The sequence below is a fragment of the Stenella coeruleoalba genome, assembly GCF_951394435.1.
Source record: "Stenella coeruleoalba genome assembly, chromosome: 9".
NCBI lineage: Eukaryota > Metazoa > Chordata > Mammalia > Artiodactyla > Delphinidae > Stenella > Stenella coeruleoalba.
In genome coordinates, this window is record NC_137155.1 from 17,134,140 (window position 1) to 17,154,273 (window position 20,134).

The 20,134-nt window shown below is 40.1% G+C and overlaps 1 protein-coding gene across 2 annotated transcripts in view; it reads left to right on the forward strand.

Moving 5' to 3' along the window:
• Positions 1–8,197: 8,197 nt before the first annotated feature.
• Positions 8,198–20,134, forward strand: part of SYPL1 (synaptophysin like 1) — a 28,054-nt gene continuing 16,117 nt past the window's right edge. Inside the window, exon 1 of one of the 2 annotated variants that reach the window (XM_079931855.1) lies at positions 8,198–8,384. In XM_079931855.1, coding sequence (XP_079787981.1) covers positions 8,316–8,384 — 69 coding nt within the window. In that variant the 5' untranslated portion in view covers positions 8,198–8,315. The remainder of the gene's footprint in view (positions 8,385–20,134) is intronic. The other variant, XM_079931856.1, reaches the window with a different exon arrangement.

A 20,134-nucleotide genomic window follows, 5' to 3' on the forward strand; every position in this document is an offset into this window, starting at 1 on the left:
ATTAGAATTGGCTCTGAGGAGCCCCTCAGTGCTTAAAATGTTGAGTCTACAGAATATCAAAAGATTCTGCGAGTGTCATCATGTTATCCCTGGAAATCCTACATGGAATTTCTTACATAGGCCCTAACTTACAGAGGATCTAAGCCAACGGTAGTTGATTATGTAAATTATGAAGATGGCAGTCATTGCCAACTTATTTCTGTTTTACCACAAATTTTGCAGGGCAGTAAAATTGAAGAACAGAAAACAAGAAATATAAAAAGTATCTGTTTTGTGTTCTTCATTGCACATACCACAACTTGAAAAAATATTTTTGTTTACCACTTTTTTCTTTCAGCCTATCTTTCCTTTTAGAAAGTAAACTCTTTGAGGACAAGACTATCTTGTTCCACTTTCTATGACTGAAAATGAGCAAAGTGCCTGGTCCGTATCGGTGATCAATAAATATTGGAAGGAATAGGTATCTCTTCAGGTCTCCTTCTCAAATGATTGGCAACCATTGAAATTACATATGCTAAAAAAATTCAGTCTTCCCTAAACTAAATTATGCAGGAATCCAAGTTTGCTTTATTTCTGCTTTCTCATTTTCCTTTTCTTCAACACTGAGCCGCTTCTCCACCATACTTCCCAGGCTTTCAGAATCCCTTTTGCAATTCCTTGGCAGACTGGATCCTTTTCTTTATTTAAGACTGTCCTCCTGGGATGGTGCCCCAGATTCTAAGATTAGTCCTTCTTTCCTACACTCCCTTTAAAACTCCCATTTTTCTCACTGCCAGGAGAAAAAAATAATCAGATAATTTTCCATTAAAGTGCTATGCTGTAATAGATTATTTAATGCAATAATTCTCCAGTGTTGGGGGGCGGGTGGTGGCTGGCGCTTTCCTCATTCTCTTAGGGTTATGCCTTGATAACAAAGTCAAAGTCAATAAAGTCCTAGGCTTCTCAACATTTAGTCATTCTAGGAAATGAAATAAAAATGAAGACAAATAAGAAATCAGAAGAATTTAACAACAAACTTTGCTTTTCCCTCAAGAAAAATAACAACAATAATCAAAGAAATTGTTTCAGAAAGGAAAGACCAATTTATTTACCTTGTAAGAAAACTACAAGTGATTGTTGCTTTAAAAAAATTGGGATGGGTGGAGAGCATAAAAAATACAAACCTATGAAGCATAAAGAATGATCACAAGAAAAAAAAAAAAAAAGAATGATCACAAGGAGGTTCTCCAAAAGAATACTTTAAATGGCCAACTCTTGAAGTGTATTTAAAGTAAAATTCCATTTACAAAAATTACATTTACAGTTGACTTTCTAGAAAACAAGTTACTGTATAAAACACTTCTTTCTGCCTCCTAGAGAAATTATAAACAAACTTCCATTGCCATCATTCTATCAGCGTCAGATGTTTCCTGGCCAGTCCCTGCTTGGGCCTTTCTTTACCCTTTTGTATCACATTAGAAGATTGGTTTTTGTTGTTGATAAGATGACAGACTTCCTGGGCATGTGACTGGTCAACACTGAAAGTGGTCATTTTGGTGATCTGTTCTCTCTTAATAAATGCTACAGTGTCACTCAGAAGATCATGGTGGTCCTGACACAAAATCGACAGGGCAAGAATCACGAGGGAAGGGTTCCCATGCATTTCTTTGGGTTTCCTATGTTAGGTACAGGAAGTTCAGATCCTGAGGCGAGCCCGTCCAGCTCGCTAAAAGCAAAGCATTCCATCTGCTCACTTTACTCTTCCACATCTATCAAGCCCTGCTCTTTCCCTGGCAGGAAGTCAGCTCTCTGCACTTCAAACAGAATAAACAAACCATCCACACAGAACTAGTGGACATTCTGGGTTTTGTTTCCCACCTGATTTCAAGGGAGTAAAATACAATACTAAACTTAAAATCTCTGTGTAAAACTTAGGGGGCACTCTGCTTTCCAGAGAGACAATAAAATATGGAAAAATAACTAATTATGCTAAAAACGGCTCAGAATTGGACTCTAAAATCTCCATATCCACCATGCTACATAGCCTAGGCTGCCTCTACCCCTCCATCCCTGGATATGATTCTGAGACCAGCCTGTGATATCTTCACGTTTGGCTTCATTCCCAAGTCCTAATTATTGCCAGAAGTACTCCTTTGGAAAAGGGAACCCTCATACACTGTTGGTGGGAATGTAAGTTGATACAGCCACTATGGAGAACAGTATGGAGGTTCCTTAAAAGACTAAAAATAGAACTACCATACGACCCAGCAATCCCACTACTCGGCATATACCCTGAGAAAACCATAATTCAAAAAGAGTCGTGGACCGCAATGTTCATTGCAGCTCTATTTACAATAGCCAGGACATGGAAGCAACTTAAGTGTCCATCAACAGATGAATGGATAAAGAAGATGTGGCACATATATACAATGGAATATTACTCAGCCATAAAAAGAAACGAAATTGAGTTATTTGTAGTGAGGTGGATAGACCTAGAGTCTTTCATACAGAGTGAAATAAGTCAGAAAGAGAAAAACAAATACCATATGCTAACACACATATATGGAATCTAAAAAAAAAAAGATCATGAAGAACCTAGGGGCAAGATGGGAATAAAAACACAGACCTACTAGAGAATGGACCTGAGGATGCGGGGAGGGGGAAGGGTAAGCTGGGACAAAGTGAGAGAGTGGTAGTGTATATATGGACAGATATACACTACCAAATGTAAAATAGATAGCTAGTGGGAAGCAGTTGCATAGCACAGGGAGATCAGCTCGGTGCTTTGTGACCACCTAGAGGGGTGGGATACGGAGGGTGGGAGGAAGGGAGACGCAAGAGGGAAGAGATATGAGGACATATGTATAGGTATAACTGATTCACTTTGTTATAAAGCAGAAACTAACACACCATTGTAAAGCAATTATACTCCAATAAAAATGTTAAGAAAAATAAAAAGAAGTACTCCTTTGATATTATCAACATATGCAGAGTTGGTGCCTTACAAATACTCCCATCAAACAGAAGTAAGCCAAAGGAAATCAAATGGTAATGCTCCAGGAAAATCTGTAGATCTGACAAAGCCAGGGCAGGAACCAGTGGTCCGGGCATCTAAATCTCGCGCTCTTGCTGCAGGCAGTATAGCGCTGTTGGTGCAAACCTGCTGTCTGCTCTTCCTCATAGTCACCACATCTGGGACTTGAGATCTCATGACCAATAGAGTTGGAAAATATCAGCTCTCTTGAACCTATCTGCTAAAGATCTTTCGAGTTTATCTTCTATACTACTGCTGTAGTGACTTTCCTAAACTGAAATCTGACCATGTTTCTCTCCTTTGCCTCAGAGCAACTCACTGACAGAGAATAAAGTCCAAACTCCTAGCCTGGCATATAAAGCCCTGCCTCCACACTGCTCCCCTTACCCGTATTGAGGTATCTGGTGCCTCAATATACTCCCCTCTCCTCTGCCACCATGCCCTACCTTCTGCTGCACCTCTGTAGGGAACCCCCTCATCTACCTGTGGAACTCCCTTCACATCTCTCAAGCTTCACTTCTTCTATGAGGCCTTTCCTGATAGGCTCTCTTCCCCGTGAGCTTCCCTCTCAGCAAAATGTGGATCATAATTCCTATACCCTCCCTTCATTCCAGGATCACGTGAAAAAAATGACTATGAACGGTCTCTGAAAAACACAGAACACTATATAAACTCCAGGTTATTATAAAAGTTATTATACAATAAGCCTTTTTTCTTTAGAAACCTAATTACAGTACTTGTGATGATTAGCATGAAATTAGCCTCTACAAAGTAGAATATGTTTCTCGTTTTTCATTGCTTAAATGTGAGCTAAACTTAAAATCGTGATGAGAACTGTGCTTACTTCAGCTACAAATAGATTAAAACTGGACCCGTACAGAGAGGATTAGCATGACCTTTGCCCCACGATTTGCAGTAGTGAAAAATTGCATTTTCTTTGTTTTCTGGAATTCTATTCCCAAGTTTCATATTTCTTTCATTAATGCAATAGTCTTCCTTAAGCTGGGTGCTTTGTGACCACCTAGAGGGGTGAGATAGGGAGGGTGGGAGGGAGGGAGACACAAGAGGGAAGAGATATGGGAACATATGTATATGTATAACTGATTCACTTTGTTATAAAGCAGAAACTAACACACCCCTGTAAAGCAATTATACTCCAATAAAGATGTTAAAAAAAAATAGTCTTCCTTAGAACTCTAATTCTCTTCTCGCCAATAAATAAAAGTTTGATTTCCTTAAATGACTTTCGCCTCTCGCATTGAGTCTTTTTTGCTTCTTAACCACCCAGCTGGTAGATTGATCCACCCACTATTTCTGGAACACAGTGATTATAACAGGTAACACTTACTAAGTGCTTACTCTGTACTCGTCTATATGATCTCTAAAGATTGTAAAATTTAAACCTCACTACAACTTTCATTTCCTCTTTGTAAAATAAAAATGAAAAAAATAGGGGGAAAAAAAAAGAATGAGAAAATGGAAACTTAGGTAAGTTAAACCCCCTGCTGAAAGTCACAAAGTAGAGGTAGGGTTTAAAGCCAGGCATCTGAGAACACAGCCCTGCTGCTAACCGTTGAGTTTTACCACATCTCCGAGGGACTGCAGAGCAATGGGAGGGCTCCTTTGCTCTCCAGAAACTTACACTTAGTACAATGGGTGGTGAGGCCCAGGGCTATGAGAGCAGACGCCATGCTTTAGGCATGCGCCTGAATCAGTCATATGCTGCAGTAGGTCACGGCCACAAATTTGGACACCATCACCTAAGAGAGTCAAAGTGGGGCAGATGCTGACACCCAGGCAGCAGCCACAGAGCAGGGGGCTACTGGACTCAATGCAATTTGTCATATACTGAAACCTTCTCATCCATTTTGTTCAATTTTCAACAGAATGTAAAATGATTTTGTTTCACACACTTCCCTCCACTCCTGAATACCCCTTCAAAAAGAGCTCATTAGATTAAGTGTGGTATCCCGGATCAGATCCTGAAGCAGTAAAAAGACATTAGTGGGCAATTGGTGACGTTTGAAAAATTCTGTAGTTCAGCGAACAGTAATATACCAATGTTAATTTCTTTGTTTTGACAAATGTATCTTGGTTATAGAAGGTGTTAGCATTAGGGAAAACTGGCTGAAGTGTATACAGGAACCCTTTGTATTTTGCAACTAAATCTAAATCTAAAATTATAAATCTAAAATCTAAATCTAGACTTAGATCTAAAATTATATTTTAGATCTAAAATTATATTTAAATCTAAAATTACATTTAAAATTTAAAAGACTTCAGTTTAATTATTTTGAGATTAATTTACTGGGTCCATTGAGTCAGTCTACAGTCGCTTGTACAATTTAAACAAATTTAGAGTGATTTCTGGAATTTTCTAAAAATGATTGTTGAATTCATCAGTGAAAAGAACTGTGTTTAAAGGCAAAACTCAGATTTTGAACTCATTGGTATTAAACACTATCTTTTCAGGAAAAAAAAAGGATAAACATTGGTTGAGAATGAGTTACTGTCTCATTTTCCCAATAAAATGATCAGAACACTGTATTGCCATTGAGAAACACAAAAGAATGTTATAGTTAGCCAATGATATGATTTCCCTAAACACAGCTTCCTCCTGACCTCTGGCACATCCTTAAATCCCAATATCATAACCTGGCACATGTTTTATAAACAGCAAAGAGAGAGTAAAATAATAACAAATTATGGAGGTAACTTAGCCATAATTATACTACCAGAGATAATTCTCAATAATACTACCTCAGCCAAGGAAATTTTGCATTACAAGTATTATTTTCCATTATGGCCCTGGTAGAGGGTGGAAGATGCTGTGCCCAGAACTTCTGTCTCTTTCCTCAGATTTGAAGAACAAATCAGACTATGACCAGTGTTGTAGTCAATGTTATAGAGTCATCTGAACGTTCTTCCCAGATTTTGAACAGTTGTGCCTTCAGTGAGATGCTATTGTTTAAACACTCTTGTTTTTCCAGCATTCAAAAAATTCACAACTATCAGGTGGCCTAATCAGATCTCACTTGCTCTGCCAGCCAGTACCAGCTCCTTTTCTCAGGAAAGTAGGAGCTCCTCTGAGTTCACCCGACTGGCACAAGCAGTGCTGGGCTATACATCACTGAGGGTAACAGCAGTAGCTCACTCCTGCTTGGTTTTGCCCAGTCAGAGCCCGTAAATGAGTTCTGATAAGTGACCAGACACTACTCTTCTGCTACCTTAAGTGATCTCTATCTTTTCCAAACTAGTGGCACATGGCCAAGGAGGAGAGAACTTCTTAATGTTCAAGGTGCATACTCTGGCACTAAGGGTTTCCTGAAGAGAAACAACCATGCTTTCCACTGGTGGGCGTGAACCAGAAGCAGGAGAGAAAGCAAAAAGAGGCAGAAGAGAGGAAACAGAAAGTTAAGCTTCTCAGAAGTTGAGAAAGGGCCGGGCCAATTCCGATTTCTGAGACCTTCAAAAAATGAAAAGAAAAAAAAAAAAGGAGAAATGCCCAAACTGGGTTACTACATTACAGTATAAGCTGCAAAGTGAGCATCGTTCTGATTTGTCAGCGTACATCTCATTTGGATATAACATGCGAGTCTAATTTGAATCTTGGTGAATATGAAGGCCAAGCCAAATAGCATTGCTATCCACAACCCAACTGCAGTGCCAACCCAAAAGCCTCAAGAGAATGGGAGAAAAATGGACTAAAGAGAATACAACGAGAAGAGTAGTAAGGAAATCACTACCTTGGGGCTCCCATAACTGGGTGCCAGGAGAAAAGGTGCAGAAACAAAGTAGAAAATTTTTAAAAAGGGGGGGAAGCAGGAAGACCTGAAGTATCACTTACACTGGTCTCAGGTGCACTGGATACCAATGCATGGTCACCTTCCACTGATTCTGCCCTGAGGGGTGTTTCTGATGCCTTCTTTTTAAGTAAGAGGAATCTGCAGTCATTCAGCAGGTGCCCACTGAACATAAGGCACTGTGCTGGGGATGGAGGAATGGAAGTCAGGATCAAAAGGATAAGGTTGTCTCTGTGGACCAGGAAATTGAAATATGCTCTTTGTACTCTCTGGGAAGCAAACAAGGAGGTAAATAGGTCTCAAATGAGAAAGGGTTAGCTTCCTAAAAAGATGGTCAGTAACGAATAACTTCAATGACAAGGAACTTAATTCATAGGTAAGTGCTTGGAAAATCAGTTAGTATATATAGGTAGGTACTTCGAAGTTGGTATATTGAGATTCCATTGCTAAACGCCTTTCTTCCTTATTTACTTAGTGTTACGTGGTGTCAACCCCCTTATCAAACACGCCAGAAGGCCAGCATTCCAACTCTCCAATAACTTCCAGGATACTGGGGAAGCCAGTAAGAAGATCACTTCTTCGGGGCTCTGATAACTGGGTGCCAGAAGGGAGGCGTCACCTAAGGCGACTCTCGAAGGGGGAGCAGGCATTACCCTTCTGTAGAAAGACTCCAAGAGCGCCCCACGGAGACAACTGGACCGACTGGGTAGGAGAGCTGGGTAACAGGAGACGCCTGTCCGGCGAAGCCTTTTTCCGTTAGGTATAACCTTCCTTGTACCTCCTCCAACCCTGACTCCAATGATAATTCTGACAATAAATTTAATTTCTGTAAGAATGTTTGGTGGATCACGGTTCTGAGAGAGACCCTACGGCAAGGTCGCTCAAAGTCCGTTGTTCTGCAATAACTTTCCACCATTTTAATAAAAGGTCCCTAACACCAGCCTTGAATCACGGCTTCATCTGTATTAATATTTTATAAATCCAGGTAAAAGTTGGGAACTGTGAAGGGAAGCCAGGGGAAGACAGCTGTTGCCCGGAGAGGCGTGACGAGACCTAACTGAATCCTGGGGTTTCGCGCTGGTCAGCGGCCCCCGCTACGCAGGGTTGGAACTGGGCACGCGCATGCGCGACAGGAACCCGAGCGCCGCGGGCTGGATTTGAGGGAAGGGGGCTCGGAGCACGCAGCATGGCGTCCAACATCTACTTAGTTCGCCAGCGGATCAGCCGGCTGGGCCAGGTGTGGCCCGGGAAGACACCTCCCCTTCCCTGCCTCTGCCCGCCCTTGCCTCCAGCGGCCGCCCCTCTCCGTCTCCGCCCCAGCGCCTCGGCGTGCGGCTCAACAGCCACCGCCCCGCCCCGCCCCGCCCCGCGGCCTCCCAGGCCCGCCTCCCGGAGCCCTCCCCGCTTGCCCTTTCTCGCGGCAGGGCAGTTCTGTCTTGTCGGTCCCCCTCCTCTTCCGCCCCGCTGTCCTGATTCTCTTTCCCTCCTTCCCTCAGAGGATGTCCTCCTTCCAGCTCAACCTCAACCCGCTCAAGGAGCCGCTCGGCTTCATCAAGGTCCTCGAGTGGGTGAGTACAGCCTGCGACCTCCGGGCGGGGAATCGCGCCGCCGTTCCCGCTCCGGTTCCGGCCCGGCCGGCGTCCTCGGCGGGGCGGCTGGGGGCTCCGGGAGACGGGGTGCGGCTCGCTCCGCGCGGGGGAGCGAAGCCGCCGTTGTCCCCGAGACGGGACCGGACGGGACTGGAAGCGCGGGAGGGGACAGGAGGCCGCGGCCTGGGCCTGCGCGGGGCGGGGACGCCGCAGTCGGCGTCGAATCACGGGTCCCTCGGCTGCCTCCGTCCCAGGCGGAGCCGCCCTGCCACACCGAAGCTCACCTCTGGGTATCCCTCGGGGAGTGGTGGTTTAAATTTCTCTTTGGCTTCACTGCTTTCCGCAAGGGAAGAGAAAACTTCCTCTTGCGGTCTAACCGAAACCCGGCGGGCCGGAGTAGCACCCCGGCCGGCGCTGCCTCTGCGCCTCCGGTAGAGCCCGTGCATTTCTGCCCCGTGCGGACTGGAGGCCGCGCTCCGTCGAAAGCTGGTGTGCCTTCCCTAAGTGATCTGACGAGCTCTCGGGTCTTAATTTGCTTTTAAGATTGGCCCCAAGTTAAAAATGGATAAAAATAAACTGTGGGTCAGGGAAGCGGGCGGGGGTGGGCGGAGTAGGGGAGAAGGTCTAAGCAAAATGCGTTGTTAGTCCGGTCGACTGAAACACAAGTTAGGAATCGCCATCCAGTTTGTTTTAGGTATTTCCCAGCAACATCCTGCAGTCAGCTCTTAGTCCTTCCCTGGGAACACTCTCAGTCATTAGCATCAAAGCAGATTTATTACTTCGACCTTGGTGATGATCAGTCACTTTGGAGGAGTTGGTGAATACACCAGGCACTGCACAGTGCCTTCGGAGTTCGTGGCCTAGGACATATTCCAGTGGTGGTTTTCAGGCCCGTATTAATAGGCAGCTGGCATCTGTCCAGCGTGCAGACAAGTTGCTTGTTTAGCCAGCAGCATTTACATCCGTAACTCTTCAACCCCGTATGTTAGTGATAAAGTGGTGAAGAGTAAGAACTTAGGATTTTCTGTTTTAAATAACCTACGAGGATGTTTTAAAAGTAACACAGAAGCTCACATTCTCTAATGGGTGCTCAGTCCTGATTTCCTTCCTGCACCCAAGGGTTCCTACGTTTCCCCCAAAGTTTTACTTGGTGTTTTCTGAAAGCTGAAATAGTGCTAATTTCACACAAATGTTTACTTTAAAGACACCTAAATGTATATATTTAGGGTTCTGTTAAGCCTAAGCCCAGATTTAAATATAAAGAAGATTCTTATTTGAGTATATAAAAATTTTAAATTGCAGGATGAAAAACACATTTAACTGAGCTAATCAAATATCAGGTTTAAGAAAAAGTCTTTTATACCTAGTAGTTTAATATCATTGAGGATTATAATTAAATTTATAATTAACTTAAAATTTCACTTAAATAAATGAGGCAGTTGTTTATATTTATGCTTATATTATTCGTCAGTTTTTTTAAATGTAGACTTAATTTTTTTCTTAATATTTTAAAACAGTGATAAGTTTATTAGTGATCATAGGTCTGACATATTTTGAAAAATGTCCTTTTTAAGCTTAAGGAAATACTACTTTCAGTTTGAACAACTTACTATCACACAAGAGAATCTTTTATGAAAAGAGTATTCGTTGTTCATGGTGTAGAGAATATTTATTCAAATATTTGAATGTGTATTATATACAGGTGCTGAGCTAAGCACTAGCACTAGACCATGTGAATAAAACATGGTCTTTTCCTCATGACCTAATAAGAAAAACATGAAAACAAATATGAATATGCCATATGGCCAATACTATAATAAAGGTATAGGCAAAGTGTAGTAGGTGAAAGGAAGGAGAAATCGATTGCTTGGAGGTGCTAGAGCGAATTTCAGATGAAAGAACACTTGAAGGATGAGTACTTGTTCACTTGGGGAATGGTTGGGGAGTGGCTTTCCAGGCAAAGAGAATCTTACGTTCAGTGGTGTGAAAAGTTGAAGCAGCATAACCCTATTTGCGAATTTAAAAGTAATTGGGGTTGACTGGAACGTATACCGGGAGGGAGGGTGTGGTTTGAGATGATTCTGAAAGGTTTCAAAGGGCTTGCAGAATAGTTTGGAGTTTATCCTATGGGCCAGTGGTTCTTAATCCTTTGGGTTAACCTTTGATAATCTGGGCCCGTTCCTTAAGAAAATGCATATGTGCAGGTACAGAATTTGGGGTTGTTTATCGTACAGCTTCCATCTAAGCCCAGAATTCCTACCGTGTAGGGTGGATTCACTCATTCAAGAGTAAATAAACAAGTGAATAATATAATTATATTTGCCTTTTAGAAGTTTTTACTTTGTCAGCAGTGTGCGGAATGAATTGGAGAGGAAAGGTCATAATTGAAGAAAGGGAAATCTGTTATTTGAAACATAATGAAGGCCTAAAACTAATTGCAGTGGGACTAGAAAAGAGAGGTTTAGAAATTTGAATATATTTGTAGGGTGAAGAAAAGAGAGGGCTGTAAGATGACTGCCATATTTCTGACTCGGATTAGTAGTGGCACATCTGTCTAAGACAGATCACTAAGGAGAAGCAGCAGATGTTTGGTGGAAGGTCAGTAAGTTTTGAATGATTGAGTTTGTGGTCTCTTTAAAGCATATAAGTGGAGGTATCCTGTAGGCAGTTAGATACATGGATCTAGAGTTTAGAAGACAAGTATGGACTGGAGATTCAGCAGGTATTTGGCAGCAAAGGAAAAAGGTATTGTTAGGAAGTTGGAGAGAAATAACATCTTAGCATCACTATTAGAGATATTTCAAGAAGAGAGTACTCAGCAATATTAGGTGCAATAGGTTAAGAAAAATAATTACTAAAATGCATCCCTTGATTTGGGTAATCAAGAGGCTTTAGTAAGAGCAGTTTCGGTAAAATCAGAAACCAGATGGTAGTAGGCTGAATGGATGTATGGTAAGAAAGAGAAGACAGTGAGAGTAAACCACTATTTGACTCTGAAGATGGGAGAGATTGGGTGGTAACCTATTTTAAAGATGGGAATGAGTGAATGTGTGTGTGCGCTGTAGAGAAGAGACTTGTGAACAGAAAGTCTAAAACAGAGGCAGAGAGGCATAAGACAAGGCTCTAGAGGAGAAAGGCTCATAGTAGGAATTTTTAAATGTGTTTTGAATGAATTGGTCAAGTTTCATAAGGTGTTGATTGAGATTACCTCTAAAAATAGTCAATAAATACATTTACAAACAAATCTAAAATCTAGATAAAGGCTGCTTACTATCCATATAACTAGAAGAATAATTCCCCAAATCAGCTTACCTTTAGCAATGTTCTAGAAGATGTTAGACTAAGATATAACCTGATAATATGTAACTTTCAAGGGGTCACAAATATGAAGGCCTCATAGACTTGAAGGCAAGTACCCAGTAAATATTTATTGACAAAATAAAAATACAGTCACCAAAGCAGAAGCATTTCTATTTTGCTTCTGAACTGTAGCCACCATGCCCCTCTCTCTCTCTCTCTCTCCCTCTCTCCCTCTCTCTCTCTCTCTCTCTCTCTCTCTCTCTCTATATATATATATATGAATCTACTTTAATCTACTTCTGGCCCTTAGTTACAGTGCCTGGCAGTGACATTGCCTTAGTTCTGTTTGTGTAATAAGTACTCAGTAAAGGTTGAATTTTTGTTGTACTTATATGGGAATAGCAATACTTCACAGGGCTGTTGGAATGACTGAGTTATAAATATGTGACTAATGATAATGTATTTGAACAGGTCTTAGTAGGTTCTTCAGAACTGAAATGCTATGTTTCTAGGAAGACTAGATCCAGACAGTGGATACAATTTGAGCCCTATATGACTAACATATCTTCCGGTCCTTCAAGATCACTAAGTTCTCGTTTACATATTTTAAACTTTAGAAATGGTTATTGTAGACTTTTCATTTGTTTGCGTGTTTTCCTGCTTTTAGCAGCCTGTCAAGGTAGTAAGATAAAATTTAGGTGAAATTAGATGCCCCATGTGTAGGAGTTGAACATGGAAGTAAAAGGCAAGGGTTAATGTTATCAAAGCAGCTTTTTCAATTATTTAATATTTTTCTAGTAAATTTTAATTTGGATCTTACTTTGTAGTCAGTTATCACTAGTATTTAGATTAAAGTTTTTCATTAAAATGACTATCTCCTTTTAATATTGAACACTGTGTTTTGGACTTTTTTGCTACTTAGGGTGAACACTGGTCAAATGTTTAGCTCTAAATAAGTCTAAGTAATATGCTTTCCTAATTCTACACACACAAAATTGTGGAAGAAATACTGTTTGGGAGTATATAAAGGAATTATAGACTAATTAAGTTGAATTTTAGAATTATGAATATTTTTGTGCTGGCCAAGTTTACTCTCAGTGTTAACAGGAGATATTTATTGAGTTCAATATATGTTCTAGGGCTTTACCTGTATTTTCTCATTTAATTTTCTGACAACCTATGAGGGTTGTTATCTCTATATTACATGTTACCGTTGTCATCTCCATGTTACTGAGGCTTAGAGAAATTGAGTAATGTACTCAGATCCCATGATTGTGATTACTACATCCTGGACTCAAACAGTCTGTTCTTAGTCTTTTCAGTAACTTACCTTTGTGTTTCTGATTGGTCTTTTAATAAATTAATGAAGAGATTACCCAAAATTTCAGGCTTAAGAAACAAAAACATAAGGTACCTGAAGTAATTTTTTTCTTGTTACATACATGTTTATAACAGGATCTTAGGAGGAGTTAAAAACAAGTAGGGTTTTCTTGATTCATTTATCAAGTTTGAATTTTTTTCTGATTTTATACTTATAATTAATGAGCAAATTCAAAAGAACATTTAAAAACATTACTTTGGGGTAAATTATTATCCAGGAAAATTAGTGTGAAAAACGATGAGAAAGAAAACCCATAACCGTTTGAGCATTACATATATCAATTTGTTTAAAAAACAAACTTTCAGAAATACGTACTAGTTTATCTAAAATACTCTAAAAGTTTAGTCATCCCAAGTAGATTATAGGATTTTTACAAACAGGGACCATGTTTTATTCTAATTTTGTGGTTATAACATAGCACAGAGGAGCAGCCTAGAAAATACAAATGATATTACAGAGTATAGGGGATGAGGCATACTCAGAACGATATTTTTTTCATCCATTTGCTTAATACTTAAATTTTTAGGCTGTCTATGGCACAGACTACCTTTTAAGAAACTTACCTTTCTCTTAACCTTGCCATTTGTGTTCACTTTTTTCCCCTATTGTAAAAAGGGAAAAAAGGATTTCAAATGGCATTTTGTGCCTACCAGGACTCTATATACATGTAAAACTTGTAATAGACTTACTGACTTACCACTATGCCTTTGCTCTCTGTTTCTTCTACCCGGAATCCTCTTAGTGTTTGCCTTGAACCCTCTCATGGGATATACTAGATGTTTTTTTCATAGACTATATATATATATGTTGTCAGTGGTTTTAGAATGTACATATATACACATACACACTCACTTCACACATACAAATAGCAATCTCTTATAAAACATTAAAGGGAAAATTAAGATAACAGCAGTGCTTTAATACAGTGGTTCTCAAAACACTTTGGTCTGAGAACCCCTTTATACTCCTAAATATTGAGTGCCTCAAAGAGCTTTTGTTTATGGGGTTGTATCAATTGATACTTACCATGTTAGAAATTTAAGCTGAGACATTAAAAAAATTTTTTTTTTAAATAACGATAATTAATCACTTGAAAGTTTGATTACATCAATGGCAACAAATGCTGCTGGTTTTCCTTGAAGTTAAAGCCTCATCTTTTTCAAGAAAAAGATCTGACAAATATGCAAGTCTGAATACCTATATTTTGTTTATTACTTATTTTTTCAAGTAAAAATAGTATTTAACGAAAAAAGTGACTAGTTCAGCAAAGAACTCAGTTGTTTAAATGCTTTCCCTGCAGACCACCATTGTATTTAGGTATGCCGTAAAAGTGGGGTTTTTTGTTCGGAGTGGATTTGCTAGATCATATGGCAACTCTATTTTTAGTTTTTTTTTTTTTTTTTCCGCGGGCCTCTCACCGTCGCGGCCTCTCTTGCTGCGGAGCACAGGCTCCAGACGCGCAGGGTCAGCAGCCGTGGCCCACGGGCCCAGCCGCTCCGCAGCATGTGGGATCCTCCCGGACCGGGGCACAAACCCGCGTCCCCTGCATTGGCAGGTAGATTCCCAAACACTGCGCCACCAGGGAAGCCCTATTTTTAGTTTTTTAAGGAACCTCCATACTGTTTTCTATAGTGGCTGCACCAGTCTACATTCCCACAACAATGTAGGAGGGTTCCCTTTTCTCCACATCCTCCCCAGCATTTATTATTTGTAGACTTTTTGATGACTGTTGTTCTCACTGGTGTGAGGTGATACGTCATTGTCCTTTTGATTTGAGGTTCCCTGATAATTAGCATGAGCATCTTGTCATGTGCCTATCAGCCATCTGTATGTCTTCTTTGGAGAAGTGTCTATTTAGGTCTTCTGCCCATTTTTTGATTGGGTTGTTTGTTGTTTTGTTGTATGAGCTGTTTGTATATTTTGGAAATTAAGCCCTTGTCGGTTGCATCATTTGCAAATATTTTCTCCCAGTCTGTAGGTTGTCTTTTCAGTAATAAAAGTATTTGCACATCCTACTTCATCACACAGAATATTAAGAAGACTCAAATGTCAGGATTTAATAAAAATAACAATTTTTCTGCTTCATCGAAGGCATTCTTAAGTAAAACTGGCTTTTTTTCTTTAACTGCAAATGCATGGCAGTGAAATAACAGTTTGATGCTTTTGCTGATTCTTACTAAAGCCCAGCAGTTTTACCCACCAATGCTTTTGCGCAAATCAGCGCAAATGTCAATGTAGTATAAAAAGCAAAAAATGTTGTAATAATATTGTAAAAATATTTTTGACCTCATGGACTCCTTGAAAGAGTCTTGGGTATTCCCTGGGGTCCACAGACCACACATTGAGAATTGCTTTTCTAATACAGGATAAACATCATTGGCGACCAGCAATGGAATGGAAATATGGGTGGGAGAAGGACTGTTCCCGGATCTGGGAAATAAATCTGAGAAAAAGCTTCAACCTATTGTTTGGCTTTATAACTTCCATGGAGTGGAGTACTTAAAGAAGTAGAGAGAGAGAGAAATGGCCCCCTAACAAAGACCTGAATCAACCTACCTGCTTAAGGTCTGGATTTGTGTTAACTGCAATATTCTCCTATGTTGGTAGTTTGCGGTCCCATTATAGGATAAGGTATTTGTGGAGTAGGGCAGGGGTCCCCAACCCCAGCAGGAGGTGAGCGGTGGGCGGGCGAGCGAAGCTTCATCTTCCACTCCCCGTCGCTTGCATTGCCACCTGAGCCATCATCCCACCCCCACACACACACCACCCCCATCCAGGGAAAAATTGTCTGCCACGAGACCGGTCCCTGGTGCCAAAAAGCTTGGGGACCGCTGGAGTAGGGGATTAAGAAGGCCTGGTAGAAATGACCAAAAAACTACTGGGAGGGAGATGACTTATAAAACCACTAGACCAGGATGGGGAAGCGGGGAATAACATACTCTCAAGTTGAGCTTACATCAAATATCCTAAAAAAAATACATGAAGAAAACTAATGTTTGCCTAAAAGCTCAAATTATATCAGTGGCAACAAATACTATCAGTTTTCCGTGAAGTGACAGACTCACTTCAAGATAGCCATCCAGATCAACAATCAGAATATTGATTCGCTCCAGAAGACATAAAAATAATAGAACTGTCTGAAATGATTTTAAAATAAGTATATTTAGGTTCCTCAGAGATTTCTAGTTCCATACTCAGGTTAACAATTGTTTAAGAATAAAGGTGACATAAAGATGTTTTCCACAGTAATAATTGAGCTAGCAAAAATCTTCTAGCTATTTATTTCAGCAGGAACTCAAGTTTACTTCTCATGATCCAAATTCTTAAGGGTTTTGGAACTGTACTAGAAGGCTATTTAGAGCTTTCTATGATTGTACTTTCCAAGCAGAGGGAAATAATAGAAGAGTGAAATTGAAGAACTTTGAAACTGACTTCACTGCTCAGTGCACAGTGGGAGTAAACTGAAATATTAACATCAATAACAAAATGTTTTTTAAAATGAATATCTTTGGTAAATGCTTCAGACTTTGATTTAGAAAAATCAATACCTTGGCTCTAGGCACTCTAATCTGACTGATTGTAAAGGCAAACATGCTATGATAGTTCATTTAAGTACTGAATGATCATTTGATTTAGTAAAACAGCATGCATTTGATTTGGCACATAAACCCTCATATACAATATACTTTTTGATCTATTAATATTTCTGAAGATTTCAATTACATCATTTTCCTGAACAGATTAATCATGAAATTAAATAGCAGTGAGGACCCTGCAACTAGAAACGTGAAAGATACCCATAAATTAGATGAGTACCAGTGTTCCCCAGTAGAACCCTCTGTGAGCTGAGCAGGGTCTGAGAATAGGAACTAGGAACTCTGGCTGACTCTGTCATTGTAAGATTTTATACACAAAGCCCTAGTATGCATCTATAATTTAGATGCATGTTTTACTATGTCATTATCTTAAGGCATATTATTTATATACACTCAGGGTAAATTTCATTCAAATTTTAAAAAATCCTTATTTCAGATATTTGTCTAATAATTTCTTTTTCTCTTCTTTTTCTTTCTTCTTTTTTTTCTTTTTTTTTTGCCAACTTCTGATCTGATTAAGTAGAATCTGTTTTTACCTGGTAATGTGACTCATGAATGCAGCTCATAGAGGGTATTAATGCTTCTACTTTCTCTTTTGGACATGAGGTTTTGTATTATCACTCAGTAAAGACTTTTTTTTTTTTTTTGCGGTACGTGCGCCTTTCACTGTTGTGGCCTCTTCTGTTGTGGAGCACAGGCTCCGGACGCGCAGGCTCAGCAGCCATGGCTCATGGGCCTAGCCGCTCCGCGGCATGTGGGATCTTCCCGGACCGGGGCATGAACCCGTGTCCCCTGCATCTGCAGGTGGACTCTCAACCACTGCGCCACCAGGGAAGCCCCTGTGAAGACATTTTTAAGCCACCAGTCCATTTTGTGAAGGTTAGTTTGGTTAAAAGTAAATAATTTATTCCATAAAGACACTTAGCCAGGCACACTCACATTATTAAATGAACTCTAAAAGTGGAAGAATAGGTGAAGGTATCACTGTCTGTCCTTCCCTGTTATAGGACTTCCTTACCTTCAGGATACCCAGCATACTGCCCCGATATCTGACTCTCTGACATACAGACCTAGCATGGGTTTCAGCAGTATGTTAATTTTAATAAAGCTTTATTTCCTTGTTTAAGTCTAAAAGTAGATATAAATAGGCATATTTTCTTCTTGTACACCAGTTAGATGAGTACTCCAGTCTATTTTAGAGAGTAGTATTCTAGAGGACCAGATATTAGATACAGAATATAGATATTCTAGATATCTAAATTAGTGAGGCATGTCTTGTGTCACTAATGTGGGTCCAGTGGGCAGAGAGATAAGTAGAACTTGAGACTGTCATAATGAATATGGAACCTTTTGACCTGAATAGAAGCTTGCTGTCATCCTGTCCCTGGATTCTTACTAGTTACTGTACAGGTGGAATTTCATATCAGCAGTTTCAGTCATTCTTTATGGGATAGAGAGAGAAGGGGGAATTAGTTTCATAAGTGGCAAGGAAATATAAATCAGCATACTAGAACACCTCATTTTAGACTAGAATTACAAACGAAAGTGCTGCTAGGAACCCCTCATAAAGTAAATGAGTGAAACAAGTGTTTGGGAGAAAAAAGAATAGTGGAAGTTCATTGATTACTGGTAACTAACACGCATTCTGAGGGTTGTAGAGACAATAGAGAGTGACAGCAGTCTGGAAAGCACATACCCTGTCTTAGGTGTCATCTGTCATGCATTTCCATGTGATTGTTGCTTTATGGGGATATAGGTCTGATACTGGCATATCTTTATCCACACCCACACAGGAAATCCAAATTTTTATGTGCAGCATGCTGATATGAAAATATTGACAACAAATTCACATTTTTCATGAATACTGGGAAAACCACAATCTATCTTCTGGCCAGGTTTCACCCATGGGCTGCCAGTATATAACTTCTGATCGAAATCAGAGTACTAGTGCAATATAGGGAGAGGTGAGATGGTTGGATAGTTTACTCTCAGATTGTTTGTACTTCATTTAGTAAAAAGTGTGTACCTTATCCCTTTTTTCCCATAAGATAAAGACCAAAATGGCAAACATGACATTTATTTATCCTCATAACAAAAAGACAAGCTTGAAATAATGAGTATTTAAGACTTGAAATATGGTTTTATTTGTACATTATTGGCAATTGATTTTTTTCCCTTTAATTAAGCAGTTATTTAGTGAGCATTTGGTGTATGTCAGGCCTACTAGGTAGGCACTGAAAATCCTGAATAAAAGCAAATGCAAAGACATGACAGTCTGCCAAGGGAGAGATAAAGGCAGTAGTCTTAAAAGCAATAAGCTGTGGTACAGTGTGCCATTTATATACTAATTTTTGTATTAAATGGGAAACTAGTTTTTATCATTTTTGCTTTTGGGTTTTTGTTTTGTTTTGTTTTTCTAATAAGGCAAGATACACAAGAAAAATGCCTATAATAGAGGTAGTGAACTCAAGTCTATCTATTCAGCCCAGGAGACAGAACAGTACCACCACAAGGAACTGGGCAGGACCTTAAAGGATGAGCTTGTTGGAGAACCAGGGTGGGGGCAGAGGTGGGGAATCTTGGCAGAATAAACACGCATATCCAAGACATAAATACTTGGTGTGTTTCAGGAACAGTAAGTACAGTATATAGTGCAGTGTGACAGAGTTGTACAGGACCTGGCAGGGAGTATAGCGTATAAATCTAGAAGGATAAAGTTGAGGCTACCTCAGCCCTGCCTCTTATGCCAAATTAAGAAGTTTGGGCCTATGGGCTTCCCTGGTGGCGCGGTGGTTGAGAATCTGCCTGCTAATGCAGGGGACACGGGTTCGAGCCGTGGTCTGGGAGGATCCCACATGCTGCGGAGCAACTAGGCCCGTGCGCCTCAACTACTGAGCCTGCACGTCTGGAGCCTGTGCTCCGCAACAAGAGAGGCTGCGATAGTGAGAGGCCCGCGCACCGCGATGAAGAGCGGCCCCCACTTGCCCCAACTAGAGAAAGCACAGAAATGAAGACCCAACACAGCAAAAAAAAAAAAAAAACAATTAACTAATAAACTCCTACCCCCAACATCTTCTTAAAAAAAAAAAAGAAGTTTGGGCCTAAAAAGATCTGGAAAGCCATTGAGGAAATCTCTTCAAACAGGGGGGTGACATGACCAGATTTTTATTTCATATCAGTGTGACATCACTCTAAACATCTCTGTCCGATAGAAACACAGTGCAAACTACAAATGCCAGCCATACAGTAACTTTAAGCATCTTACTAGCCACATTAAAATAGTGAAAAGAAACAGGTGAAATTAATTTTAATAATACATTTCACTTAACCCAGTATATCCAAAATATTATTGTTTCAACAAGTAATATAAACAATTATTGATGAGATATTTTACATTCTTTTTTCATACTAAGTCTTCATAAACCATGGTATATTTTACACTTACAGCCATC